At 37.2% G+C, this 27,554-nt stretch overlaps 4 protein-coding genes across 11 annotated transcripts; 2 read left to right on the top strand and 2 right to left on the bottom strand.

The window, feature by feature from the left end:
• Positions 1 to 425: 425 nt before the first annotated feature.
• LOC121897746 (proline-rich extensin-like protein EPR1) lies at positions 426 to 8,032 on the bottom strand. Of its 2 annotated transcripts, XM_042412454.1 has the most exons (9): positions 7,827 to 8,031; positions 4,563 to 6,069; positions 4,359 to 4,473; positions 3,053 to 3,233; positions 2,916 to 2,930; positions 2,608 to 2,691; positions 1,481 to 1,551; positions 1,186 to 1,321; positions 426 to 1,064 (listed from the first exon to the last, which is right to left on the bottom strand). In XM_042412454.1, the coding sequence occupies exons 1-9, from the start codon at positions 7,902 to 7,904 to the stop codon at positions 1,041 to 1,043; spliced, it is 2,211 nt and encodes a 736-aa protein (XP_042268388.1). In that variant the 5' UTR covers positions 7,905 to 8,031; the 3' UTR covers positions 426 to 1,040. The 2 variants fall into 2 exon arrangements, with proteins under 2 accessions (XP_042268388.1, XP_042268389.1); XM_042412455.1 differs by lacking the exon at positions 2,916 to 2,930 and having other exon boundaries at positions 7,827 to 8,032.
• Positions 8,033 to 8,293: 261 nt separating this feature from the next.
• On the bottom strand, positions 8,294 to 14,202 carry slc35b4 (solute carrier family 35 member B4). 2 transcript variants are annotated; one of them, XM_042412456.1, is made up of 10 exons: positions 13,565 to 14,202; positions 12,927 to 13,040; positions 12,730 to 12,832; positions 12,591 to 12,640; positions 12,421 to 12,502; positions 12,240 to 12,300; positions 11,760 to 11,869; positions 11,509 to 11,584; positions 10,973 to 11,048; positions 8,294 to 9,452 (listed from the first exon to the last, which is right to left on the bottom strand). In XM_042412456.1, exons 1-10 carry the CDS (start codon positions 13,639 to 13,641, stop codon positions 9,203 to 9,205), a joined length of 999 nt encoding a protein of 332 aa, XP_042268390.1. In that variant the 5' UTR covers positions 13,642 to 14,202; the 3' UTR covers positions 8,294 to 9,202. The 2 variants fall into 2 exon arrangements, with proteins under 2 accessions (XP_042268390.1, XP_042268391.1); XM_042412457.1 differs by lacking the exon at positions 13,565 to 14,202 and having other exon boundaries at positions 12,932 to 13,017.
• Positions 14,203 to 15,099: 897 nt separating this feature from the next.
• On the top strand, positions 15,100 to 19,860 carry LOC121897581 (vesicle transport protein GOT1B). The gene is made up of 5 exons (XM_042412152.1): positions 15,100 to 15,338; positions 16,580 to 16,671; positions 16,788 to 16,966; positions 17,076 to 17,157; positions 19,272 to 19,860. Exons 1-5 carry the CDS (start codon positions 15,314 to 15,316, stop codon positions 19,308 to 19,310), a joined length of 417 nt encoding a protein of 138 aa, XP_042268086.1. The 5' UTR covers positions 15,100 to 15,313; the 3' UTR covers positions 19,311 to 19,860.
• Positions 19,861 to 20,796: 936 nt separating this feature from the next.
• On the top strand, positions 20,797 to 27,413 carry LOC121897546 (spexin prohormone 1-like). Of its 6 annotated transcripts, none has more exons than XM_042412108.1 (8): positions 20,797 to 20,873; positions 23,171 to 23,316; positions 23,402 to 23,472; positions 24,743 to 24,817; positions 24,912 to 24,957; positions 25,051 to 25,110; positions 26,186 to 26,272; positions 26,375 to 27,413. In XM_042412108.1, exons 4-8 carry the CDS (start codon positions 24,755 to 24,757, stop codon positions 26,431 to 26,433), a joined length of 315 nt encoding a protein of 104 aa, XP_042268042.1. In that variant the 5' UTR covers positions 20,797 to 20,873; positions 23,171 to 23,316; positions 23,402 to 23,472; positions 24,743 to 24,754; the 3' UTR covers positions 26,434 to 27,413. The 6 variants fall into 6 exon arrangements, 5 of the variants coding, with proteins under 5 accessions (XP_042268042.1, XP_042268039.1, XP_042268040.1 ...); XR_006096242.1 differs by lacking the exon at positions 20,797 to 20,873 and adding an exon at positions 20,988 to 22,854 and having other exon boundaries at positions 26,375 to 27,410; XM_042412105.1 differs by lacking the exon at positions 20,797 to 20,873 and adding an exon at positions 20,994 to 21,298.
• The last annotated feature ends 141 nt before the right edge of the window (positions 27,414 to 27,554 follow it).

The following is a 27,554-nucleotide window of genomic DNA, read 5'->3' as shown; positions in this document are numbered from 1 at the left end:
AAATCGAAATAGTAGGCGAAAACTATTATTCCCCATGACCAATCAATTAAAAAACATATCTAAGAAGGTTTGTGCTCCTCTGCTACTCTAAACTACTTCTAACTTTCTTACATTTAAGACAATTTTTAGGTCATGAGAAATCTCTGCTGTTACATCAGAAACACTGTTGTGAAATACAGCTTGTGCTTTGCCTGTGTTAACTTTTAAAGAGAGGATAATTTACCTCGCTGTACGACATCACGTTGGTTTTACAAGACGAAACAAATGTTCCAGAAAATCACTAAAATATCCTCTAATGTTCCTACATGTGGAGGCTTTCTGTAACTCATCATTTGTGGCATGACTTGAAAAATTGTGAACCCATCCTTTAATCTGAATCCACTAGAGGGCAGCATTTTTCTCAAATTTAAAAAAAAAAGCAATTATGTGGTTGCACAGCAAAATTTATTGAGTCCCATTTACATTTTTTTTTTACATGCACCAGACGTTGAGGAAGACAAGTTGAAAGATGAAAACTCCCTGAAATCATTTATATACAGAACAATAACCTAAAACACACCCGTGTTACTTCACACTCTGCTCATTTAATAGTCACTTCATGCAACTGCACTCTGATAATTAATTTCCATAACTACAAGGCACACATACAAGATCTCATTCACCTGAATTCACACCTAAAGTATGACAAACTTAAACCTTCTGATCTCTTGTTTACATTTCTAAAGACAAGAAAAAGATTTGATCCATCTATTATTATTGTAGTATTGGCACAATCGGCTTTAAGATGATCCCAAGAACCAGATATTGCAACCATGGAGTGTCGCTCTATTTAAAGCTAAAGTAGTTTTGTGACGCCACCATCACACCAGATTACTGGCCGAACACCTGACAGGTCAGTCTGGGGGTAGAAACGCTTCTTCCAGATACATGAAAAGGCTGAAGAAGATTCTATCGTGTCTCCGACTTCTGTAACTCGTCTGTTTGTTGAATTTGGCCATCATCTTCATCAAAGCTGACAGATGTTGTCCTCATCAGTGTTATTAACCTCCCGTGATCAATTTATCCTGTAGATGGAGAGATAAAATATTATTATAATGAGTAAAAGTGAGAAATTTAGATTATAAATCATTCTAGATGTTCCAAAAGGAGAGAAAAAAAGAAACTGTTTTCTATGTTGAGTCGTACTTTCTTGGCGTTGTCCACACACTGCATGTAGGCGGAGGCGATACCCGAGCAGGACAGAGTCTTTCCTGTGTTGTCCTTGTAGCATTTTAAGATCTGACTCTGCAAGTCTCCGCACACTGGCTGGATATTGAAACGTCTGAGAGAGACGACATGAGACATACAAAGACAAAATTATGTTGGTTTAATAGTCAATAACTCTCTGAATGCAAAAGTTGTAAAAATGCTTGTACAACATTGAAACCAAAGTACATTTATAGATACAGTATTTATACAAAAACATGTGATTTTGACTCACGCAAAACGGTTGTGTGTCTCCTCTTTGCCCTTCTGGAAGCTGTCAGCAGTCACTTTGTAGAACTCAGTACACTGTCAAAGGATTAAAACATCACACATTACTGTCAAATAAAATATCACGGCTGCATCATCAGCACGAGATGTTTTTTGACTCGCAAGGCAATGGTGAGCTGTCTTTGATGTGGCTCACACATTACACAGAGAGAATATAAGAGGTGTGGCTGTACAGGAAATAAAGTGCAAATTTGTTGTATGTGTTAAGAGTACCGAGTCCTTAATACTGTCATTTATAAAGAAAGATTGAGGTGAGTTACATGTACAGCAGCTTATTATGGAGAGAAGTTATCTCCAGTAATGCTGACAAATGTGTTTTACATGATATACAAATAAAAACATTTACAAATGTGTATAATCATTTGTGGGTAATTTATGTTGTTCACAAATGCATCATCCAGTACACAACCTGAAAATGCTAGCTATATATATTTTGACAGCAGAATATTGCATGTAAAAATACTTAATTATTATCTTATCATAAGGTGACGAGCATGGAAGTGCTGAAAGACAAACGCCTGAGTTTTACACCAGCACTTAAATACAGCATGTTTGTAGATCAGAGAACGTGAAAAGGGTCTCAAAACTTAACACAAAAATATAACTCAATCCACATGTGTCAGGTGAAACACGTTTAACTATCTGTAAATAAATGCAAAAAGAACTTCAAATACTTTTAGATATTTTTATGCACAGGAATATTATAGCAAATTTTATCAGATCTATGAACCTGAATATATATAGTTGCAATGTTTTTATTTGTAAATTGTTACATTTGTTCAAATTATTTGGTCTGATCTGTTTGTGGATCCGATGATGCATTTGTGAACCATAAATTGTCAGACACATTTGTAAATCTTGTTTTTATTTGTAGATCATGTAACACTTTGAGATTAATTTCTCTCCATAACTTTCAGTTAATTTAGATTTGTCTCTGTTGTCAAAGTAGACACACTTTTGCTAACTTGTATATCTGTGAGTCTATTTCCTCTTATTTCTGGGTCACAGTGAATGTTTTAGTAGCCAAAAATTGATCAATGCAGCTAAAAAAAAAAAAAAAAGTATCTTTCTTACCTTTGCTTCAAGTTTTGCAATGTGTTCCTTGTAGAGAGCATCTCGTTTCTTCAGCTCCTTCTCTTTCATTTCCAGTTGATGAGCCTGCGTGAGTCCAAAATGTTTATAATTATCAGCAAACCTCTAATAAAAACAGTATTTTTATGACAATACTACATTTTTTTATTTTTTTATTTTTTATTTGTGACACCAACTCCCCACATCCTCAAAGAAAAATGATGAGTAAAACACAGCTGTGCAGCAGCTGGTTAGAGCAGAGTGAAAGTGAAAGATTGAGTCATGCATATATGAATTCTCTCCCGTCTTACCTTCAGCTCCATCCACTGAAACAAGATGGCAGGATAAGAGAGAAAAAGAGTCACAATAAGAGACAGGAACAATTTACACATTTACAAGAGAGATCCTCACACACATTTACAGCTCAGGCATTTCTTCTTGTGCTTACATAAAGCTGCACCATGAGCTTCTCGTCTTCTGTCTTCATACGCTCCTTCATGATGGAGTCCGTCAGACTCTCCATGTACGCCGCCTTCTCCGCCTCCAGCGTCTTCTTCACCCGCTCGTCCACCTGAGCCTGAGCTGCTGCTCTGGCCTCTTCTAGAGCCTGGGTCCTCATCTCCTCCAGACTTCACGAATGTAGAAACAGATCACATTTTATCCCATGATGCATCATTCATTAAGTTCATACGGTGTTTTCATTCCCCATTCATACTTTATACTTATATGCTTGTAATATTTATAAAACAAGCCGTTTTCAGCTGTGGGATAAGTAACATTGCTGACTTTATCAAACCGTGATGTGATGGTTTTTTGTAGGTGTCATCTACCGACATGTCACTTACAGCTTCATTCAGACATGACTCTCTGCCTTCTCACAATGAATCCTCTAATAAATTTTCAATCAATTTCATTATTTATTAGAGGTTTCTTCACTGCCTGTTTTGTAATTTTCGACATTAAGTTGGGACTCTTGTTTTTCTGTTTCCTATTTGCTTAAACGCTGCATGCTGGATATTCACAATTTCATCCAAGAAGTCGGCATGAATGAAAATCAAAAAGGGAAGAGAGTGCTGCTCTGATTATTAATGTGGTTGTACAAGTTTATTTTTACCTTGACTGAAAGAGGGAAAATGTATTTAATAGACTGATCTGATATGTGAAGAATCTTCTCAACAACTTAACACTATGTGAAGTCTTACGGCAGGTCCAACCTAGTGAGACTACTGTTGTAACATAAAAAAGCGTTAATGAAGGTTTCAGTTTTGTTAAAAGGTTGATGGACTGTGAAAACATCTGGGACAACAATGGAAATAAGTCCAGGACTTTATCTCTCTACACCTGACAGAGTCTGATATGTTGTATTTTATGATATATCGTAGAGTATCATCAATAAACCTAAAACCTTCACATAAAAGTGGCTCTGGAGCTTCTTCAGACATGAGACTAACATGTTAAATTGTATCACATTTACATTATGAAGTGCATGTCTGAAAGGGGCTTTTTAGCATCCAGTATCATCCACTTTCCTTCATGCACTGCACCATCATTTGTACTGCCCACCTCCCTTTTTTAGCTCCTCTATTGTTTCTGTTTTCTATTTGGAATATATTTGTTTTATATTGTTCAAAGTGCATTTTGGTTATAAATCTTTCGTTCGGGTTGACTTGAGTTCTAAAGCTCTTCTTATCAGACACAGACACTCAACAGAGTCAAACTCAGTGATCACAACTTTCACAGTTCTCCGTCCTTACTGTCGCTGCAGCTCCTGCCTCCTCTGGCTGATCTCCTCCTCCAGACTTCTCTGCATCTCCTCTTTGATCTTCTCCCTCAACTCCTCCTCGACCACTTCAGGAGAAACGGGCGGGGCTGTGTGTGAACACAAAACATTTGTGAAAAAGCAGATTTTGCTGAATCATGAAACACACGTCTTGTTGATGAGGAAACAAAAAGCTCACCTGCTGCGGGTGGAGGCACTGAGGTGACGACAGGCACTTCGTCCTCAACAACAGGGGGCAGAGACGGGATCATGGTGGGCTCCTCAGCAGGTGGAGCTGGATCAGGTGGAGGGGGGGCAAGGGGCTCTACAGGGGGTTCACTTAGAGGTGCATCAGCTGGTACGACAGCCAGAGACACAGACTGACAACATGGTATGGAGGGCTCCTCAAACATGGGCTCTGGTGGAGGAGAGGGTGGTGCTGCCACAGGCTCGGGAGGAGGTGGAGGTGGAGCCAGCTCACATGGAGGTGGTGAATCAACAGCTGGAACCACAAGCGGAGGAAGTTCTTCAGCTGGAGCAGATGAGACTGCAGGCTCAACAGGAGTCGTCTCCACTGGAGGAGGTAAAACTACAGCTTCAACAGGGCAGGGTGGAGTTATTGGGTCAACAGGGGGCGCAGGCTGAACTGTTTCCACAGGTGGAGTCAATTCAAGAGCTTCAACAGGGCAGGGTGGAGTTATTGGGTCAACAGGGGGCGCTGGCTGAACCGTTTCCACAGGTGGAGTCAATTCAAGAGCTTCAACAGGGCAGGGTGGGGTTATGGGGTCAACAGGGGGCGCAGGCTGAACCGTTTCCACAGGTGGGGTTGACAGCACGACAGATTCAAGAGGTTCAACAGATGGAGCAACAGCAGCAGCAGGTTCAATAGTAGTTGGAGGAGTTTGTGTCACAAGTTCAGACGGCAAAGCTGAAGCTAAAGGTTCAGATGGAGCTACAGCTGCTGCGACTGGCTCTACAGGTGGAGGTAGAACGACAGGATCAACGCTGTAGTCTGCTACCGGTGGTGTAGATGGAGTTTCTAGCTCTACGTGAGGCGGTGCAAAGGATTCAACAGGAGGCAGGACTATTGGCTCCACAGCAGGAGGAGGAGGTGGAGGAAGAGTTTCAGGCTCCACAGGTGCCTCTAGTTTGGGTGGAGGTGGGGCTGAGACAACAGGCTCCATTAGAGGTGGGATTTTGGGTTCTACAGGTGGAGGCAAGGCAGCAGACTCCACAGGTGCTTCTAGTTGGGATTGAGATGGAGGTGGAGGTGGAGCTGAGACAGCAGGATCGCTTAGAAGGGGAGTTGTTGGCTCTACAGGTGGAGGCGAAGCTACAGACTCCAAAGGGGCTTCCAGTTTGGGTGGAGGTGGGGCTGAGACAACAGGCTCGCTGAGAGGTGGAGATTTTGGCTCTACGGGTGGAGGCGAGGCTGCAGGCTCCACAGAGGGAGGAGGAAGGGAGTGAAACTTTACAGGAGGAGGAGGGACAAGTTTTACAGGAGGAGGATCCACTGATGGTGGTGTGGATGGGGCTTCATCAAGAGCAGGAGGTGGAGGTGTCAGGAGAGGTAAAAGGTGTTCAACAGAGGGGGCAGGAACCGGAGTTGGTGTTTCTGTTTCATGTGAGTGAAAAGGACATCCATTCTGAGAGGGACTGGCGACTTTTGAACCTTCTCTCATCCGGTTGATGACTCGGTCCGACAGCTGATCAACCGACAGAAATAAGAGAAACATTTATTGTTAGTTTCATTCTCCTGCTGCTGGAAACAATCAGCTGACTGTTAGTGTGTCTCTCGGGTGCAGCAGGAGCAGCCTCAAGTTGATTTAATTGTGGTTACTGATATGTTTTCAGGAGGTATTTGAACTGCCAGTCCTGTTTTTGCAGCCTCATTTGGTTTGATAGTTTATTGCACGTTTGGTGTCTTCTCTTCTTTTTGTTAAGTTTGTCGTGCCTCTCATTCCCTCCTGTATTTCTTTTTATTTTGGGTCACATTTGAATGGTTTATCTGCTCCTCTTTGACTCTGTTTGAATCATCTTATTGACTCCTAACGAATGATCCTTTCTAGATTGTAAACACTTATTAATAAGAAGTATAATACTGCTCTACATTATGATCCCTGAGGAGAATTTGTCTCATAATATTGAAGGTGTTGGCAAAACACAACAACTACAGTGTGATTTTTTTGCAAGACATGACATGAACACACATACAAAACAAAAAAAGTCTCGTTTGGATGAATTAACAGATGAAATAACTGCGTAATGGGTTCATTTTAAAAGTGAATTATCTCATCTGAATATTTTTAAAAAAAAGCAGTAAGTCTGATTTTTTTCTGCCACATAATCTTGACCAAGAGGTTAATCAGTACCAAAGGTTAATAATTACTTCGCTCTCTGTTGTGATTTCTGACTTTAAAGGCTCTTTCTGGCCCCTCTGACTCTACAAAGAATCAAAAACTACCAAACTGGGAATTTCAGTCTCTCCCACTCAAACATACAGACCATATCGCTCGCTTCCATCGTCTTCTTTCTAGAAAGAATATTTTGCTATTATATAATTTTTAACTTCAGTATTTTAAAGACAACTCACAGTTTAACAGTTCAACATTAGAGGTCAAATTATTAATTATTAGTCAGATTTTCTTGGCACTGTGCCCATTTCTTGGACATCATTGTTTCCTACTGCGATCAAGTGTTTTCTCAACATCATTACATATAATTCATGACCTCACTGTGTTTTTGTAATTATACTGTTCATAATTATTCCATAATCGTAACAAATTGGCTTTAACAGTTTCACATGTTAAGATAAATTGATAATTTTGTGTATCAAAATCAAGAAACAACATGAAAGTCTTTTCATCATGTTGACAATATTTTATCATTTTGTGATTTAATTTATAGTTTAAAACTAACGCTGATGTTTTTGGTTATTTGGGTTTTCTTGGTGTTGTATAAAATTGGTGATAAAGGTCATTATTGCCTATAATCACTACAAACTAGTTAATAGCTTTAATTAACAGAATTTTAATAATTAATTTGCTTTTTGCTGTTTGAGAAAAAACTAAACTGCAGTTATAATCATGATATTATTGATTCTTTTCCCCCCCAAAATATTGATTTTTTTCCTATATGGTCCATGTGTCTGTGTGATCCCAACAGGCTCTATTTTTAGCTTTAACCCTGCAGCTCACCAGGCCTGCAGGTTGAAGCAGGCAAAGAGTCACATACTTCATGCACAGCAACAACAAACATGAGGTCGACTCCATACAAAGTGAATTTAATGAAAAATCTGCCAGAGATGCAGATAAAAAATGAACATTTCTGCGTCGCAGATCTTAATGTTAAATCTCACAATGCATCTCTGCAGAAACAGTCTGCAGAAACATTTACTTTAAATAGTTTCTAGGACCCTTGAGTTCAAATGTTGCCTTCAAAGTTTCCCTGTGCTTTCACTCACCCGAATGCCCTTCACAAAAGTGACTCCTCCGCCTTCTCCATCCTCATGAGAGAAGTGACTCGGGCTGTTTCCCCCCATCTGCACCCGCTGCACAGGTTTCTAACAGGACTCTTATTGAAATTATTTAATCCACAGCGTGGATGTGTGCTCATTGAGATCAGCTCCACACAGCTGCAACAATCTGCCCTTCCCACAGCTGAGACAACAACAGCAGCTGCTATTGGACGAGCAGCAAACGTGGTTCAACAACTCTTCACTGGATTGGTCGGTTCGCCTTAAACACAGTGAGCTGTAAGAGAACATTGTGTCCCAACCTAATGCACTGATAAAAACAAACTAAAAATCAATTCTACTACAAAAACATGCACTTTTTTGTTATGATAAATTAATTAAGATGCATGACTTTGCAGCTATGAACTCTCAATCATCTCTATTTGTAACCATGTTGTCATAAATAAACAGAGCAGTGAGTGTAAAGATTTATTGTACTGAACAAAACACCTGAGACAATCTGACGAGGACACATGAATTTTTAAAAAAATACAGCGATACTAAATGATAAATTACCTCAGTCTGTATCTCAAAGATCCTGATTGCAGCTGCTCTTTAATCAATGTTTAATGTATGTTTGTCCATTTAACATCACAGTATTGTGTCGTGTGTAATGCTACTGATGTTAAAATGAGAGTTAATATGGAGAAAATCAGTTGTTCACTTCTAAAAAATAAATACTGAAAAGAACAAAAACAAACAAAAGAGAGTTGCACCATGATTCTGCATATATGAATCCTAATGAGGTACTAATGTTAGAGGACAAGGTTGGTGTATATTTATTTTTCTTATTAGAGACAAATCCCATGAAAGGACAAAAAAAAACCCTAACGTGGGCTCTGTAGTTTATTTTGAGTCAATGCCACATTATGTCCTGCTATTGTAAATACTCAGTAGTGCTTTAAATCCGCGGCTGAAAATAAAAAAAAACACACACATACAATTTACGACTGTTTGAGTAACATTTGCTAAAAACTACAGTGCTCAGCTGTATTTGCTATTTTTAAGGATTTACATCACAGGCTGGTGAAGTCAGAAAGTCCTGAGAGACGGACTGAAGCACAGCTGTTTTGGTCTTTTCATGGGATTTGTTGATAATAAAAAAATATATTATATGCCAGCTTTATCTCTAACTTGTGTATGTGTGTGTGTGTGTGTGTGTGTGTGTGTGTGTGTGTGAGGGGTCTAATCTAATAATATTATAAACGGTCAAATATGAAAACTAAAAGACGTGTCAGTATAAAAATCGCTGCATGATAGTCGACCAAAAACAAATCTCTTAAGTCCATGACCGACACAGTGATCTTCTTCCATTCCTGCATCCTTCACTCTGCCTTCTTCTCCTTGTCGTCGGGTCGACGCAGAGCCGCCTGCACGCTGCTCCACACCTCCGTGTACAGCAGCGTGCCCAGGAAGACTACTGCCGTGCCCACCCAGTGCCACGCCGTGAAGGGGTTCCGGAAGTAAAGGATGGAGAAAATGAGGCTGAGGAACTTTCTCAGGGTCACCACCAGAGTGACCGTCAGCGAGGCGCACTCTGTGGTCAGGATGAACACGCCGCGGATGCACACGTACCTGAGGGAGCGGGTTAAAGTCAGCAACAAGACTATGAGAATCTGAAAAAAAAAAGCCTCCCCAGTATTTTTCAATGAACTTTAACTCCTAGACTGCTGCCAGACGTTATGTTGCTTGGTCTGTTTGTTGATTTCTTCATGTGATGGTTTGTATTTGATGTTTTAAAGAGTAAAGAGATTTACTTTTTAGTGAGTAGTAGGATGTGGCTACATAGAAAATAAATAAATGCAATATTGTTCACTTCACATCATAAACTAATGAACAATTTGTGACTTTATATACGATTGATTAATAGCTCCCAACCTTTTTTGGCTTGAGGCTCAAGTTGGGTACTGTGTGATATTTTTTCATACTGGTGTCAATATGATACCAGAGTTACATTTTCAATACTTGTATATTAGTATGACAGATTATAGTTCCTTAGGTAAAGGCATATAAATATGTTTTTCTATTTGACCCCCTTTTTCCTTTAGATTAAACAAAATATAGATACTATCTTTAACTACATAAACAGTTTAAATGTATTTGTGTTTGAAATCATTTTAATTATTCCTCCTGTTCATGCTGACCATCAGAGGATCCCCTCAGAAAACGCTTATCATGTAAGTGATGAGGGACAAAATCCACAGTCTTTGTTTAAAAGTTTATCTGAAGCTTATATGAGGCTTCAGCCGTCTGAGTTTGTCATATAAAGTGGATATCTGCCACGTTTTCATTATCTTTGTGTCTCAACAGTCAGTTTTGCTGTTCAGCTGCAGAGGAAGTAACAAAAAGAGGGAATTTGGCACAATAAAGACTGTAATGTTGAAACAGACAGCTGAAGCCTTAAATAAGCTTCAAGTAAACTTTTAAATACATTTTTGCACAGGAGGAGGACTGTGGATTTTGTCCCCCATCACTTACAGTTAAAGTGCATTATGAAGGGATCTCTTAATGTATGAACAGGAGGGCTGATTACAGCACGAAAAACGTGTGTCAATGTTCGTTTGGCACCGGACTTTCTGTTTCAGGACAGGTTGTGAACCTAACCTTTCACACAAGCAGCTTTGCAAGGACTTTGCCCGAATAAAACACTCAATAAAATACTTTATAATCTTAAAGTATTAGGTCAGTGAATACAGCGTCTGATCAAAGAACAAGTAAACAAGACTAACTGTGATTGATGTGAAGCCACTGATACGTGTCTTCAGAACCTGAGCAAGTATTCAATACTAACTTTTGATACTGGATCCTTTAGGCACACTTCAGTTGGTAGTGGTAGTGTAGTAGTGTGATAAAGTGTGTTACAACAAAGCCCTGGGCATAATTATGATGCCCAAATAGCTACAACTTATACTGTCTACTCATTAGAAAAAAGCAAAGATTAGAAAAAATAATGATGGTGTATGAAAAAATAGTTTTTTCTTCTTATTCTCTCAATGATCTTGTGACCCTTTAGATTACCGTATCTTGTGAACCACTGTAAAAAGTTAAAGTACATAGATAAATACAAGTCAGTGATTTGTTTTTTGACAGGATACTGTGTGATGACGTTGATCAGCAGGTAGAGCCACATTATCGGCATGGTCGCGCCGATCACGGGAATGACTACAGGGGCTGCAAAGAGAAGATATTTATTTATCTGTGATTAAAGACACAAAGTCACAAAACATCAACTTTCCAACCACTACCTTTCCTGAGGGGTGTTTATAAAGGAGCCCAAAAACGGAACCAGGATTTCATAAAATCAACTCAGAGCTGATGTGATCAGACAAGATCAGATGTGGTTTAAGACCACAGGTCTTAGGTCAGATTTATTAAAAGCTTCTTTATGACACTGAATCTGCTGAGAAGAAGTTTTTCTTTATGAAACAACGCTCTGGATGGATGGTTCTGTAACCCTTTTTTCACAGCGCACATATTGACTGTTCGTAGCAGGAAAAACGCAGTTAAAGATAATATTGTTTATGATGTTTTTGTTCCTTTTAAACCATCATTAATGTTATTAATTACACCTGCACCTTTCCAAGTATGACAAAATATCTGCTGTGAATAAAAGTCGGTGGATGAAACTCACTGCTCTGACTGAAGTGGACACAGTGGTTGTAGATGTCTGTGGCGAGCAGCAGGAAGCCCGGCAGAGGCAGGCAGTGCTGTGAAAAACAAGTTATCTGTGTTAATCAACTTACATTCAAGGAATATAAAACTTTTAATTGAACAGTTCCCTGAAAAAAAACACAACAGTAGCTGTATGAGCATTGAGTTATTCTCAAGTGAGAACCTTTCATGACTTAAATGAGGCTTGAATTTCCCCAGAAGAGAACTCACATTATAAAAAAGAGCCTCTTTGGAGTGTTTTCCATACTCCTTGTACAGCGTCTCCTGGAAAATACCCATCCTCGCAGACATCAGCAGAGCAAACGTCAACATGGCGATACCTGAACGAACAGAAAACCACATTAAAAAAAAATCAGTTACACAACAGCATGTTTATATTGATGATTGCTCACTTTATCAGGGTAAATCCTACACTGAAGACAGAGAAAAATACATAATAATACATTCTATTGGCAGCACTTTTCAATGTACTCAAAACACACTTTACATGAGTTAAAATGATCCTAAGAAACAACAACAACAACAACAACAAAAAACACGAAACACTAAAGGCAGCAGAATAAAATAAAAATGCTGAATCAAAATGACAACAAGTCATTGCAATTCTATGCTACGTTGCTGCTGCAACAACTAAGTATCTGCTTTTTCTACCATTTTCCTCTTTTTAATATCCGCCTGTCTGTAACTCACCTATAAGCCAGTGCATGAAGGCATAAAAGCCTTGTTCTTCTGATCCTTCGGTGGCCACATTCTGCAGAAACAAAACCACAAATGATTGCGTGACAAAAATATTACAACAACACACTGTTGTAATTGCCTGACAACCAAGAACAATGTGTACAAACTGAAACTCGATCTGCAGACGACTCACCACTTGTCTGGCAGACATGATGGTGCAGATGAAGATGCCGGCTGAAATTAGAGCTATAGACAGATATTTGCTTGCTGAATACCTGCAGGGAGAGAAGGTGAGATGCAAAAAAACTGCAGGCGGGAAAATGTCTGGTGTGACAGAAGGAGGTGTTGTGAGTTTGTGGATACCTTTTCTTCAGGATGATGATGCCCAGGATCATGTTAGCGATTAGTGATCCCTGCAGAGACACAAGAAAGCTGGTCAACCACTGAGGTCAGTGATTACGAGAAACATTCAACGGTGAAGATAAAAAGCATCAGTTCTCACAGATCTGAAGATCATGTGTAGTGGCATGGCGATGTTGAAATTGAGAGCGTAGTTGTTGATCACGCTGACAGTGAAGAACATCGTCACCATGATCACATAGTTGCTGGAGAAGAAAAAAAAAAGAGAGATATAAGATGTTGGGTTCAGAATCAGTCCTACTTATCTACTGAAGCAAGAAGTTTTCTCTCTTTTTTTACCTTACAGGGATTGCTGGTTTCTTCCTCCCAAAGTTTGTTTCAAAGATGAAGCCTTCCAGTGCGATGAACACAAACTGGGCGAAGGTGACGATGTTGCCACATCCTGGGAACTCTCTGCAGAACAAAACAACAGATGAGAGACATTTACCAGTGTAGATGTGAGCTGTACTGACAGCGAAACTGAAGCAATGAAAGGCTTCTCCAGCGTCACCAGTTCATCTTTTCTTTCCCGTCAGAACTCGGTCCATCTTGTACTTTATGTTGTTCTGCTTTCTGAGTAAATCTTTTTCAACCTGAATCTTTTCTTTATCATTTCCAAATAAATTTGATTCAGACTTTCAACAAAAAAAACAGCTAAGAAAAATACTTTAATGATATATTTTAACATATAGAATTAGTAGAATTGCTGATTTTAAAATGTATTGGAGTAAGACCGTTAAAAAGCTATTTAATATCAATAATATGAAATCTAATGGTTGCTTTCCACCAATAAAAACATGTTACAACACACAGTATCACTCAGGGATTAGTTTTAGTGCTACAGTCATAAAAACTCATGCAGGAAGGTCAATAAATCAAAAATAGGTCAGAGTTTAGGTAACTTTTATGACCATTAACAATGTAAGTTTGTGACTGACCTTACAAGCAGCTCCAGAGACACCACATTGCTGCAGCAGCCGACAAAAACCAGAACAATGGCAGCAAAAGGACCCATGTTGGTTTACTGCTGAAGAAAACCTGCTGGGAAACGTGTCACTCCGATAAACGCATTTTGGCAAAAAAATAATTAGCAGTTAGTGTTCAGTCGGAGGTCTTCAGCTTCAACACAAACTCCTGTTTCAGTTGAACACGTCTGAATCTGAGATCGCACTCCTTCCTGATCACAAGGGCTCATGGGAGTTGTAGTTCACCTCTGACATCACGGAAAAAAGGTACGCAGTGAGGTTAATCTTCTCTATTTCTGTTTCAACATGTAACGTTAAATACAGATATTTAGTTGTGAATAATACTGAGAATACATATTTGTGAAATATCTAAAAAATGATTATTAGAAAGCCTAAAATAATGAGTTAACGGCGCAATCTCTGCGCAGTCGTGACACGCAAATATATTTAGTCGCGCATGCGCAGACATTAGCATCTGAATTTAAAAGTGAAGAGCTCTCACTCTGCCCGGATATCTGTACACCAGGAACTACACTGAAACAGATAGAGCAGAAAACTGGACCTACACTGCTCACTATGGGCTATACCTCCCAAAAAATGTTGTTATTTTTGTCCCACATTAATAAATAATGCCATTAATACATTTTTTGGCAACTGTCAAAATCAAATGTTCCATTAATTAATACTTGCAATATAAAATAACACAGATATGGATATATACAGCATGTGGCTCCTTCTGAGCAGCAGAGGCCTGTCGCGAAAACTGTTTTGGTGGTTAACAGGTTTTTAAATTTTTTTTTTTTTTTTTACATCAGTCCATGTTGCAAATTTGAGGGCATTTTACTGTGGTTGTACCAGTTTTCCGGACATCTCAGTGAACTAGCTTCTTCAATAAGGCCCCAGATATTTTAATTACACATGGGAAATTATATTCACTGATCACCCTGGGACCTTGAATTAAAGATGTAGGCCAACAAATAGATGGAGGTTATTTAATGGCATCCAATGTATAACAATGTTTTTAAAGCCATACAATGTTATTAAATGTATCCATTTACCTTTGACTAAGGCTACAACCAATGATTATTTTCATTATGGATTAATTGTTTGGTCTATAAAATGTTAGAAAATTGTGAAAAATGACTGTTACAATTTCCAAGAGTCAAAGGTGATGTCTCCAGATGTTTTGTTCTGTCTGACCAACAGTCCAAAACCCAAAGAAATTGAGTTTACTATCAAGTAAGACAGAGAAAAGCATGCAATCCTCTCAGTGGTTTGTCTACTACTTTTATCTGACAGCTACAGTTGCTTATTACTTTTGTGATTAAGGTTTTACATAAGATACAAAACATAAGGTAAGCACATATAAATAAAATACTGCCTGTACTCTAATACATTAGTAATCAATACACAATACTCATAACTTGCAACTAATTATTATTCTAATTATAAATTAATCTATCTGTTAGTGTCTGTACTGTCCGACATTTACAGATTTGATTTTAAGGAGAAGAAACATCATCACTGGTTGTACCAAAACTGCAAACATAGACGATCTTCGTCAGGGAACGTGTGTGCGTGGCTGCGGAAGACGTGACGTAGCAAACCGCTAGCTTCGTCTTCACCGCTGCGTCTGTTAGTATCAACAGTTTAGTTTAAATCTGTGTGTTTGACTCGTCGGGAGCTTCGTGAGAGAAGATTCCTCCTCCTGCTGCCGCCACAATGATTTCACTCACGGACTCACAAAGTAAGACGCGTCCGTGTTTCTCCGCTGTTCTTTTGTCTTTGTGGCGTTTTTGCTGTGAAACCCGGTTTAGCTGAATGTATGAGGTTAGCAGCTCAAACGCCATTGGCTGAGAGCGCCGTGACGTCACGCAGCAGGAGAAAGTGCAAAATTAACGTTAATTTTTTAATATTTTCACATAACACGTCCTGTCATTAATATATATTTTAAAGCTGCAACTAATTATTATTTTTTATTACAATTGATTTGCTACGGTATCATTTTGTTTTAATTAATGTAATAGTTAATTTAACTTGTATATAAAATGCAGAAAATGCAATCCAAAAATGATGATGCCTCTCACAAGTTATCATGATTATTTTAAACTGTTTTATATAATTAATACCCACTATGTAAGTAAGTGTCAGTATTAGCATTTTTACTTAATGACTGAAACCAGTATTTGATTGAGTAAATAAATTATAGCTGATTAAATTGTTTAGTATGGTGGCCCACAGGTGCAAAACACCACAACATTTCACTAAACACTGTAATTTAAGGCTGCATCTGATAATTAGTTTTATTATCGATTAAACAATATAATGATTGGTGTATAAACTGTCAAAAGAGAGAGAGAGAAACTGAAAATGAAAGTTTCCAGCGTCCAATATTCAGATTGCTTATTTTGTCCAATCAACAGTCCAAAACCCAAAGATATTTGATTTAACACTTAGTTAAAAGAGAAAAGCATCAAATTCTCACATTTGAGAAGTTGAAAACTGCAAATATTTAGTATTTTTGCTTGATTCAGCTATTAACGGATTACCAAAATTGTTAACAATTAGTTTTCTGTCAATCCATTAATTGTACTTGTTTCAGTTTTAAATTTGGTTATTGAGTATTTGACTCATTAACCAGTGAGTCTTTTGTGCTCATATGTTGCACATGTACTGAATATTGAAGGTATTTTTCCTCATGTGGTCCTGCTCTTATTTCTTTTTTTTCCCTCATGAAATTGTGAGGAAACTATAATTTTGCCTTTTTAACACCTTTATCCTGGAACTTTTCTTATTAATATTCTGCAGTGTAAAACTAATTTTTGGGTGTATAGATGACCCCAGTATTTTAATCTGTGCTTTCTGTCGTACACTATCAGGGTCTGTAGCTGCCCAGTTTCTTCATGGAAATTAAAGTTTCATCTTAATGATAGTGTTGTAGTCACATGGCCAACAATAACATCTCCATTGTTTCCTTAAAATTGACAGAAATCGGCATGGGGCTGACAGGCTTCGGCGTCTTCTTCCTCTTCTTCGGGATGATGCTGTTTTTTGATAAAGCTCTCCTCGCCATTGGAAACGTGAGTTGATCGGTAACGCCGCCACACTGTGTGTCAGTCAAACATTTCTCTCATCCGGTCTCATCACAAAGATGTCAGACTTGTGATCGTTTTGTGCATCTGTGCTTTTTATACAGATTCTGTTCGTCTCGGGTTTGTCCTTCGTCATCGGCTTGGAGCGGACGTTCAGATTCTTCTTCCAGAGACATAAAGCAAAAGCCACCAGCTTCTTCCTGGGAGGAGTGTTTGTGGTTCTGATTGGCTGGCCGATCATAGGAGTTGTTCTGGAGATCTACGGTTTCTTCCTCTTATTCAGGTCAGCTCAAACAGAAAATAATCCCTGTTATTGACATATTGTCACATCTGTTATTATCCTGGATTCATGTAAAGTTTTTGGGTCTCACGTCTCGCTCTCTCATCAACAGAGGATTCTTCCCGGTGGCTGTAGGCTTCATCAGACGAGTACCTGTGCTCGGGTCTTTACTCAGCTTACCGGGGATCAGTACCGTAAGTATCATGGTGATCAATGTAGGGCTGCAACTAACGGTTATTCTCATTAATCTGTTGATTATTTTCATGATTAATCGCTTAGTTGTTGGAGCTTTAAAATGTCAGAAAATGGTGAAAAATGTTGATCATTGTTTCTCAAAGCCCAAGATGCAACTTTTTTTCTGTCAACATTTTTGTTTTGTGGTAACACACACACACACACACACACACACACACACACACACACACACACACACACACACACACACAGTTTGATACCAACAAGCACTGAATTCCCAAGCTGTTGTCAGAAAGTGAGTGAGCTCTGTTAAGATGGACGTAGGCGAAAGAAAAATGTGGATTGTGACTTGACATTAGCTTTGTACTCCTGTAACACTGTCGGACTCATGATGGAAAGTTTTAAAAAGGTAAATGCAGATAAACCAGAGATATCATCGTTTTTTACTCCTCCTTCTCCACATTCTTCTTCCTATGTCAAAACCTGGCGCCTACATTACCCACAATGCAACTTGACAACCAACAGTTCAGTCAGAGATTTCGGGAGCATTTGTTGCATTCACGTGCTCCTCAGATGGTCCCATTTCCCGAGTTGGGAAGTCAGTGTGACTTCAGTGTGTTTGTGAGCTTTTAAGTCGTAATGTGGAAACAACATGGATGCTACAGAGATGCACCAATAAATTCCCTAAAACCATAAAATATAGCTTTACCTGACCTATTATCAGGGTTAATGCAAAAAATAACTTCTAACTAACTGAGGTCACTCTACGTGGACAGCAACTAACGGACAACCTAATACCATGTTACAAATTACATGTGAGCAAAAAATTGATAAGCAATACGTGAATTACTGAAAAGTTTCTTTTGTCCGCCCTGTTTCTGCGTATATGACATCAACTTTTGGCAAGTCGAGTACCAAAATTTTCCCCAACTTTCCGAGTTCTTGTTCTGACTTGAGTGGTTGTTCATGTGAACTCATTATTCTGATTATTCCGATTATGCTAGTGGCGGCTTATGTAGCTTTGAGCCACTAGCCCTAAACAGAGATGAGGAGCAGGCTGCAGAGGTCTGGTAGCGTCACTTCTGTCTAACTCCAGAGTGCCAGTTGTTTTCATTTTCAAACTCAGTCTTCAGCCTGAACCGCTGTGACATCACTTGAGGCAGTTTATCGGACGTTGTGCGCAGCTCCCTCTGGAGCGACAAAATGCTTTATACACCTTTTTTTCACACATGCAGGAGTAAACAGATTTTGATGTGTAAAACTGATGTTCAAGCACTTGAAAGCACTGAGAGAATTTTCAGAACATCCTCTGCTTGTAACTTCATGACCAAAAACAGAGATAGAAGGAATACTGTGATAGATTACTGATCGCAAGCAACGTTGATCTTGACAAGGTTCTGCCTAGAAAGTAGAAAATAATAATAAAAAAAAATATTAATGAGCTTCTGAAAATGGTGGACTGTACTGCAAATAATACAATTTTTGGCTGAATGGCTAAAAAAATACCACAAATACCTGTGTAGTTCTTGTCCTTGGAAATGGTATTTTGACAAAATAATCATAAGTCAGGGAACTCAACTGTCTTTTTCCAGAGCTTAGAGCGAATCCAGATGGAGATTGCAGCAAACTTGATCTACTGATAATGCTGCTGAAACTGTGTGTTTAGATAATTTTGTCAAATCGATATGATCTTTATAAATATTTGGAAAAATAGTCTACAAAAGATGATGAAAACGCTTTTGCTGAAATGTGAAAGCTGACAGTCTTATTGTGCAATGTCTGCACTTTGTCTCGACTAAACACAGAGCCTCTGTTCTACTGAACAAGACCTTGTGGGATTTTGTGCTTGTGTGTCGTCTGTGAAGTCTTTGTCAGTTTCTGAAGACTGTCAGTGTCCGAGATCAGATATCTGAGAGGATTTCCTCCAGTGTAGCACTCTGGTCTTTGTGGTGTACTGTATTAAAGTTATTCAGCACAGTTATTTGTCTTATAATGAACTTAAATGATGTTAAATGCATTTAAATGTAATAAATGCGTGTTTTCATCTGATTCATTACAAAATATCAAAACTGTTCTGTATGAATAACTCTGGATTGTTCTTGTTCTCTTTCAGCTGGTGGATAAAATTGGCGAGAGCAACAACATGGTATAACAGCCGGCTGTTTTTGTATGAGAGGAGGATTTCAGTATTTATCAAAGCTTCTTAATACTGACTGTATCTTTTGGTCATTGCCACTCCAGAACTGTGAATACAAACTTTTTTTTTTTTTTCTGCACATAAGACACAATCTGTGGACATCAGTTTTGTGTCTGACTTCCACTGGACAACGTCACCACAGAACTTTTTATTTTAAAGGCTTGAGTCTCCCTTTTCGTATCATTCCCGTCTGATATTTATGGACTAATAATAACTTGGGACCACTGGATCAACTCAGCCAAGCAGCAGGAGCCCTTTATACAGCATCCAGTCCTCCAGATTGTGTGCCTGAACAGTCACTGAGAGCTTTTTTTTTTTTTTGGGTTCCTCTATGAAGTGTTACTGGGGTTTTGTACATGGAAAATAAATAAGGTTGAGCTAAATGTTACGTGGGCAAAGAAACCTGAACTGTTGTGGGAAAACGAGGCTTACTGAGCTCGTGATGGAAATACGTTACTGTAACTTTTGTAAGTACATACTTGAAATAAAGTGTGTCTTTTATAAATTTGTTTCATATTTTTTACTGCAGCTAAAACAGTTTTATGTTTGACTGTGGTTCAGGAGTTAGAGCGGGTCGTCCAGTAGTTAAAGCCAGTGGTGGGAAGTAACTAAGTACATTTACTCAGATACTATACCTAAAGTACAACTTTGAGGTACTTGTACTTTACTTGAGTATTTCTATTTCATGCTACTTTATACTTCCACTCCACTACATTTCAGACAGAAATATTGTATTTTCTACTCCACTACATTTATTTGACAGCTTTAGTTACTTTTCAGATGAATATTTGACACAATAGATAATATAACAAACTGTTAAAAATACAACACATTTTTAAGATGAAACCAGTGGTTTCCAACCTTTTTGCCTTTTCACGTCTTACATAAAGCAGTGTGTAGTCGGGGTCACATTTCAGATGTCTATGAGTTGTTAACAGCTCAACCAAATAGTGATTTTTCCCTCAAAACTTCTCACATGGTTTCATTTCAATAAATGTTCAAATGATCCAATATTTCACCAAAAATCAAAGATCAGAGAAAAAGTCCAAAAAACTGAAAACAGATTTGTGTATCAGAACTTTGTTTTTTCTTCTTTCCTCTCCCATTAATCATCTCACGACCCCTCAGATTTATCTGGTGACCCTTTGGAGGGGCCCGACCCCTAGGTTGGGAACCACTGGACTAAACTAGCTAACTGTATATAAAGTAGTTGAAACTATCTCCACCTCCAGCAGCTACAACAGTAACATGCTGCTGACACACTGATGCTTCAGTATTAATAATCTAATGATGTCATATATAATAATATATCAGCCAAAGGGATGAAATTAGTACTTTTATTTCAATACTTTAAGTACATTTTACTGCTAATACTTGTATACTTTTACTTAGGTTGGATTTTTCATGCAAGAGCTTTACTTTTAATGGAGTATTTTTACATTGGTGTACTGGTACTCCACATCGAAGTCTTTGTGGACAAGACACCGATCCCCAAACGTATCCTGATGGTTAGGCCAGGTGTGTGTCTGTGTTTGAATGGGTGAATGAGAGAAACGTTGTAAAGCACTTTGGTTAGAAGAGATATATAATACGCCACCCAAACATGTACAAACACCCATTGCTTTAGGGTATTAGTGACCTATTTATCAAAGGGCGTCTGATTGTCTCAGTTCTTGCCTGGAAATGTCTGAGATGACTGAACGTAACACCTTATTTATACTTGTGTGTTTAGTATGTAGGCTATGCATGTGAATATGTATGTGCATAGGCGTCTGGTTATGTTTTAAAATGCGGGAGCAAACTTGGAAAGACAGAGATACTGTCCTCCGTTGGAAAAAAAAATTGCAATTTAAAACAAATTTCCGACATTTGTAGACCATCTAACGTCCTGGATTAAGTCAAGAAACCACCTGCATGTCCCAACGTGTTAGTTGGCAGCTCTGGTAATGTGAAGAAATATAACTAGGCCTACTCCATTTAAATATAACTAATTCATAAATCTTATTAATAATTCATTATTCTTATTAATTTCAACTTTATCACTGTCACCACTCATACGTATGTGTTAAATGAGGTTACAGCTAGTTAGCTTAGCTTAGCATAAAGAAGGAGAAGGGAACAGTTAGCTTGACTCCAAAGCTTATTAATTAACAAGTTAAACCACATTTGTTTAATTATTACAAGAACTGAAGTGTGAAATTTGCTGTTTATGGTTTTACGTGTCATCATCATGGTGACGTTGCCAGGCAACCATCGAACGCTGAGCAAGAAAGACAATTAGCCTTATTTCAAAATGTCGAGCAAAAAATAACAACTGACAACAAGTTCACAGTTTGTGTTTTCAATGAACACAAATAAACACCTCCTAGTGTACCGAAAAAGAGGAAAACATATCGTTTATGTAGCTAACTCAGTTTTATAAAGTCAGGTGCAGCTTTTAATAGAAACTCGTTCACCAGCATTGAACTTTACTCAATCACCTGCACAATCTCTGACATGTTGTCGCACCTTCACGTCTTTTTTTTTTTTTTTTTTTTTTAAACAAACACTTTATTGATATCAGTCAAATTCAATCAACAGTAACAAACAAGTTTACAGAACAAAAAGAGGAAACAGTGCCAGGGAATTCAATTATGACATTAAAAAGCATTCAGAAAAGGGATTGTGCAAGAAGGATTTATATTCACTAAAAGCAAAATAATACATAGGGAAGTAAACAAATAAATCAAGGGGCACAGTTTAATAATTACGTGATACAGTGGATAATTTTATATGTTTCAAATATTGTTTGGGTCTTTGCTGCTTGTCTATTTGTCATCTTGACTATAGAGTTATAATAGAGGCTAATATCAATTAGAAATAAGGTAAAGCTTGGTTTTCTATTGGTCCATTTCATTTTATGTATGTGGAATTTGCCAAAAATCATAAACAGTTGGATTAAAAAGCTAACATTTTTGTCCATTGAATTATTTTTAAAATAAATGAGATATCACTGCCAGAAAGCATGACCATTTGACCTGTTTTTCTAGATAGAAAATTTGGATATCGTTCCAAAATATTTTGGAATACATACAATGGAAAAATAAGTGAAAAATTGTTTCTTTGTTTAGACCACAGAAATCACAAGAATAATTAATATTCAGTTTAAACCTTTCCAGAACATGCTTTACAGGATATATTCTATGTAAAATTTTAAATGACACCTCTTTCATTTTATTGGTAATACAACATTTGTCTGATATTCTCCATGCTTTTTTCCAATTCAGGTCACCATAAATAGAAGACCAGAACATTTGCATAGGGGGAATATTGTTCTCTACAAGGATATTTGGGATTTCTTTATTACTACATTTTTTCTTAAGGACATCTAAATCCCCAGTGAATATATTCGTTTTCCAGTCTGATGACTGAGTTGTATCATCATGAGAATTTTTCAAAACCTGTAAAGCATCTTTTGGAATAGTGTCAAATACCAATGCATATTCTTTTGGTGTAACAGGTAATTCTTCAGAAATTCACCATAAGACAATAATAACCCATCTTTATTTAAAAGTTGCTGAACTTGAATAATATTGTTGTGAAACCATTTCTGGATAAACAGAGTTTTATGTTTAAACTGAATATCTATGTTGTTCCATATGTAATATCTGTGTGGAGAGAAATTGTGCTTATAGGCCAAGGTCCATGCTAAAAGTGTCTGTTTGTGGAAATTAGCTAGTTTAATAGGTAATGTGTCTACAGAATAGTTACATTTAATCCCTCCAACATCACTGAATAACGCACCTTCACGTCTCATTCATGAAAAACATCACCAGTGACGTCATGTGATGAACCTGTGAAGAGACTCTGCTGCTAATGAGACTCTTCAAAGTTTGATCGTCTCCCTCGTGTGTGTGACTAACGAGCAGTGACGGTTTTAACATCACCTGTCACTCCTGTCAATTGAAACATTACGCGTGACGTAAGTAAATTACCCATCATCCTCCCCGATCACCGAGGCTGTTTAATGATGTGATTATCTTTGAGTTTTTAATATAATGTGACAGCAGTGACAGAGGAGAGCACAAAGCAAACACTGAAACACAAAGCTGCAGACAGCAGGACAACACAAGTACTGGTAAGATATTATTATTGTTATTATTATTATTAATAGTAGTAGTAGTAGTAGTAGTAGTAGTAGTAGTAGTAGTAGATGTATCTGCATCATTTAACTTTTCTGAAAATATCTGGGGAATCAGAGTTTAATTACATTCTTAATTCACTTTGAGATTGTATTTGGGTCTGCTATAATTAAAGTATTGATGTATTCAATAAAACTCAGTGTATTAAATGTTGGTATATATGCACATGTTTTGGAAACAAATACTTTGGAGAAAGGTGGGAAAATGAAGTGGCCACCTTGATTCAGTGGTGGAAGAAGTATTCAGATCCTTTACTAAAGTACAAGTAGGAATATTGTAGTCTAAAAATACTCCAATACAAGTAAAAGTCCTGAAGTCTTGAGTACAGAAGTATAATCAGCAATTTGTACTTAAAGTATCAAAAGTAAAAGTACTCATTATGCAGACTGGCTTCTTTTTGAGTGTTATATTATTACAGCATATTATGTTGTTTGTTTTTATCAGCCACAAATACATATAGGAGTATTTTAATGTTCATCAATGTGGAGCCAAATTTAGATACTTTGGGTAGATTAATAGTAATAGTACTGCATCATATTATATAAGTGTATCATGTTTTTTTTTTAAATAACAATAATACACTTTATTTATACAGCAATTTAAACACCAGTTAGAATATTAAAATAAATTATTTTATGTAAAACCTTCATCTGAAAAGTAACTAAAGCTGTCAAATACATGTAGTGGAAGTATAAAGTTTAAAGTAGAACAAAATGGAAATACTCAAGTAAAGTCCTCAAATCTGTACTTAAGTAAACTACTTGAGTAAATATACTTAGTAACATTCCACCACTGCCTTGATTAGACGTGACCTCCTCCACCTCTTCACTGTATATTAGCAGATAAAAAGGATAAAATCATGATGATAGACTCTTTTTAAAAAAAGGCCTAAAACGTTTATATTCAGGCTTTTTCATCTTAACTTGTATTAGTTTCTTTATTTTGTGTATTTCTAATGCTGTAGCACTGTGAGTTTCACTACAAATGAAGAGCAAGGTACAAATTAAATGTGTTATAATTTCATTATTTAAAACTAACTGTTAATATTATTATATATACAATATATAGCAAGAAAGACAAGCCCTTTTAGTGTTTATTTATATTTTAATTGTTAATACCCACATCCTCAATACAAAATATGGAAAAAAATCTACTCTGTTTATTAGTAACACTATTAATTCTGGTTGTAATTAAATGTCTTTTCAGAGTTAAAGGACAATGGCTCTGATAGTCATGATGTTTGCTGTGACGCTGGTTTCTCACTGCTGGAGCGCTCCACAGGTGGGTGAAATCCAAACAAAATCACTGCATGTTGAAGTTGACTTTAATTATAGTATTTAGAAATGTAATCGGTGTCTTTGTCGCCACCTTTCAGCGGAGAAACTGGACTCCACAAGCCATCTTATACCTAAAAGGCGCACGTAAGAATCTGCAGAACAAACGTAAACTGTTGAATTCTGAGCTGCTTCGTCAGATTTATAAATAAATGATGTGTAAATTTTGATGTTTTACAGAGAAACATCATTCAGTGCTGGAGCGCAACACCAGAGAAGAAGGAGACACTTTACATATAGGTGAGTGTAACATATGTGATACAGTGCAGACTAATATATAACTATATAATTATAAAATTAATATAAATTCAATGTCTGTCTCACCGTAAGGCAAAAAGTCACTAATTCAAAGACAAATAGTTATGTAGGTAGTGGTGTTGCTCCTAAAAGCAATATATATAAGTTGTAACTAATAACTTTATTATAAATAAACCATTAACTGATGCTTTAAAGATCAATTATAAACCATTATAAGAACAACTTCTGTCTTTTCTGTCTTATTTTTATTCATAATTGCAGATGATTTATTCACTTTTGCTCATGATTTATTGGAAAGTGAAAAACTCATAAATGATTTAACGTGTAATATGTTGCAAATTTGATGGTTTATTACCATATTTAAGGACATTTATAAATGCAGAATTGACTTGATAACTTTTCTTTAATTTGACTTTCAATCCTGTTGTTCGGGTTTCAACTTGAATTTATTAATGACTTCACTATTAATGGCACACCAGCAAGACAGATTTATCACAACATGGTTATTTATGGTTTATAACAGATCTATAAAGTATTTGCACATTATTTGATCATTATTAAAGCCATTAATTACAACTTATATAACCTTTATTTAATCAGGTAATCTAGGAGATCAAGGTCTCTTTTGTGAGAGAAACCAAAACAAGCAAAGAACAAGTGTAACAAAAGTACACACAGCATCAGAAACAATCACATATTAAATACACTCAAGGTTTGAAGTTTAAAATCCAAAAATACTCTGTAATTAATTATATTTATCAGGTGCAAAGTAGTAAAAAAACCCTTCTTACAGTTAAAACCTCTTTATAAAACGAGCCTGAGAGCCGTTATGACTCGTAATTTGTCACAAAATGAAATGCTTGTGGAGGTGAGTTAGTTTATTCCACCTATAGAGGATCTAATGACTTCCATCTTAGTCCAAAACTAGATAAAAAAGAGAAAAGCATAATTATATGTACATGTCCCTTCATGATGCTTCATGTTTGTATTTTGTTTCTTTCTAGTCTTAGTTGTGCAGTTTTGTGTTTTCAAATGTCTTTTCTCTGCTTCTCCGCAGTGACTCACAACCAGAGCAGCGATGGACCCGTAATGTCTTTGGCTTCATCTTTTCTTCTGGAGCTTCTCCAGCGAGCTGTGGAAGAAGGTAAAAAAACAAAACCCTGCAACACTCCAGCTGACCAGCATCTGAGCACTTTTAGGATTAATTTTCTGTTTCTGATTCATTTTTGGTTAATTTCTTCCTCAGATAGAGACGATCCAGGTTTTTATCCAGACGAACAAGAGGTGAATTTGACTTATTTGTAATTGTGAACCTGTTTATCGGTCATTTTAATTGTTGTTATTGCATTTTATTATGTTCTTCTATACGTGTTGCTTGTTTATATTTTCATGTAAAGCACACTGAGTTGTGATGCAATGTGCTACAGCTGTGATTGTTTAAATAAACTCTGAGCCATGTGTTCAACTTATTGCTCCCACAGCTGTAAAACTTGTTAAGCGATTAAAAACACAATCTGCTCCAGGCAACAATTTAGTCGTTCACACCACACAGTGATTAACACCATGCTAAACACCATTCAATCATACATCATCACTCTGTCTACACCGGGGTCACTGAGAGGCGGCCCAGTGACTCTGATTTGAAATGGCAGCTTGAACCAGTCACGTCTGGGTCGAACAGAGGTCACCAGCAGAGATGTAGAAGAGTCCAGACCTGATCTGACTCACTTTAGGTGGTGCGGTTTAGTTTCACCCACATTAAAACATGCAGAACAGGTTTAATCCTGTTTTCTAGACTGACATTTATGATATGGATTACACAATAAATACTACTAAATGCTCCTAAAGTAAGAATTTTCTGTAAAAACAAGTTGTATTTCATTGACTAGAGATCACAGATTCATAGTTATGTTGGTTCACTGACCATCAGAAAAGAAACATTAATGTTAATTTCAGCTCATCTGCTACAAATCTGATCGAACATTAAAGGAAAATCCATTGTTACAAAGAATTTACATTATGTCATTTAAATGATCAAATACAGAAAAGACAAGAGCTGGAAATCAGAGCATCAAGACTTGAACTGAGGCTTTCATCAGGAATCTTAACTCAAGGTCCACTTACTAGCTTTTTCTGGGGATTTCAACCACTTCTCACAGTCCTCACTTTATCTGCTGGTGTAAATTAATAATTCTCAGAGCTTCTGTTTGAGAAAAATGTTGTGAATCAGAAAATTAAGCTTTTATTGTCTTTGAATTTGTTAAGTTTTCATGATCAGAAACCTGAATAATGTCAGAAACATGTAAACAGGATTATGAATAAACGTGTTTTTCTATGTTTCATGTAAACATCATAATCTGAATATGATCAAAACCAGAATAAGACTCATCACACTAATGTTCACTTACGTCACTATGAATTATGTT

This window comes from Thunnus maccoyii, chromosome 5 (assembly GCF_910596095.1).
Source record: "Thunnus maccoyii chromosome 5, fThuMac1.1, whole genome shotgun sequence".
In the NCBI taxonomy this organism is placed as follows: domain Eukaryota; kingdom Metazoa; phylum Chordata; class Actinopteri; order Scombriformes; family Scombridae; genus Thunnus; species Thunnus maccoyii.
The sequence above is the reverse complement of the archived record's forward strand: the minus strand, read 5'-3'. Positions and strand labels throughout refer to the sequence as shown.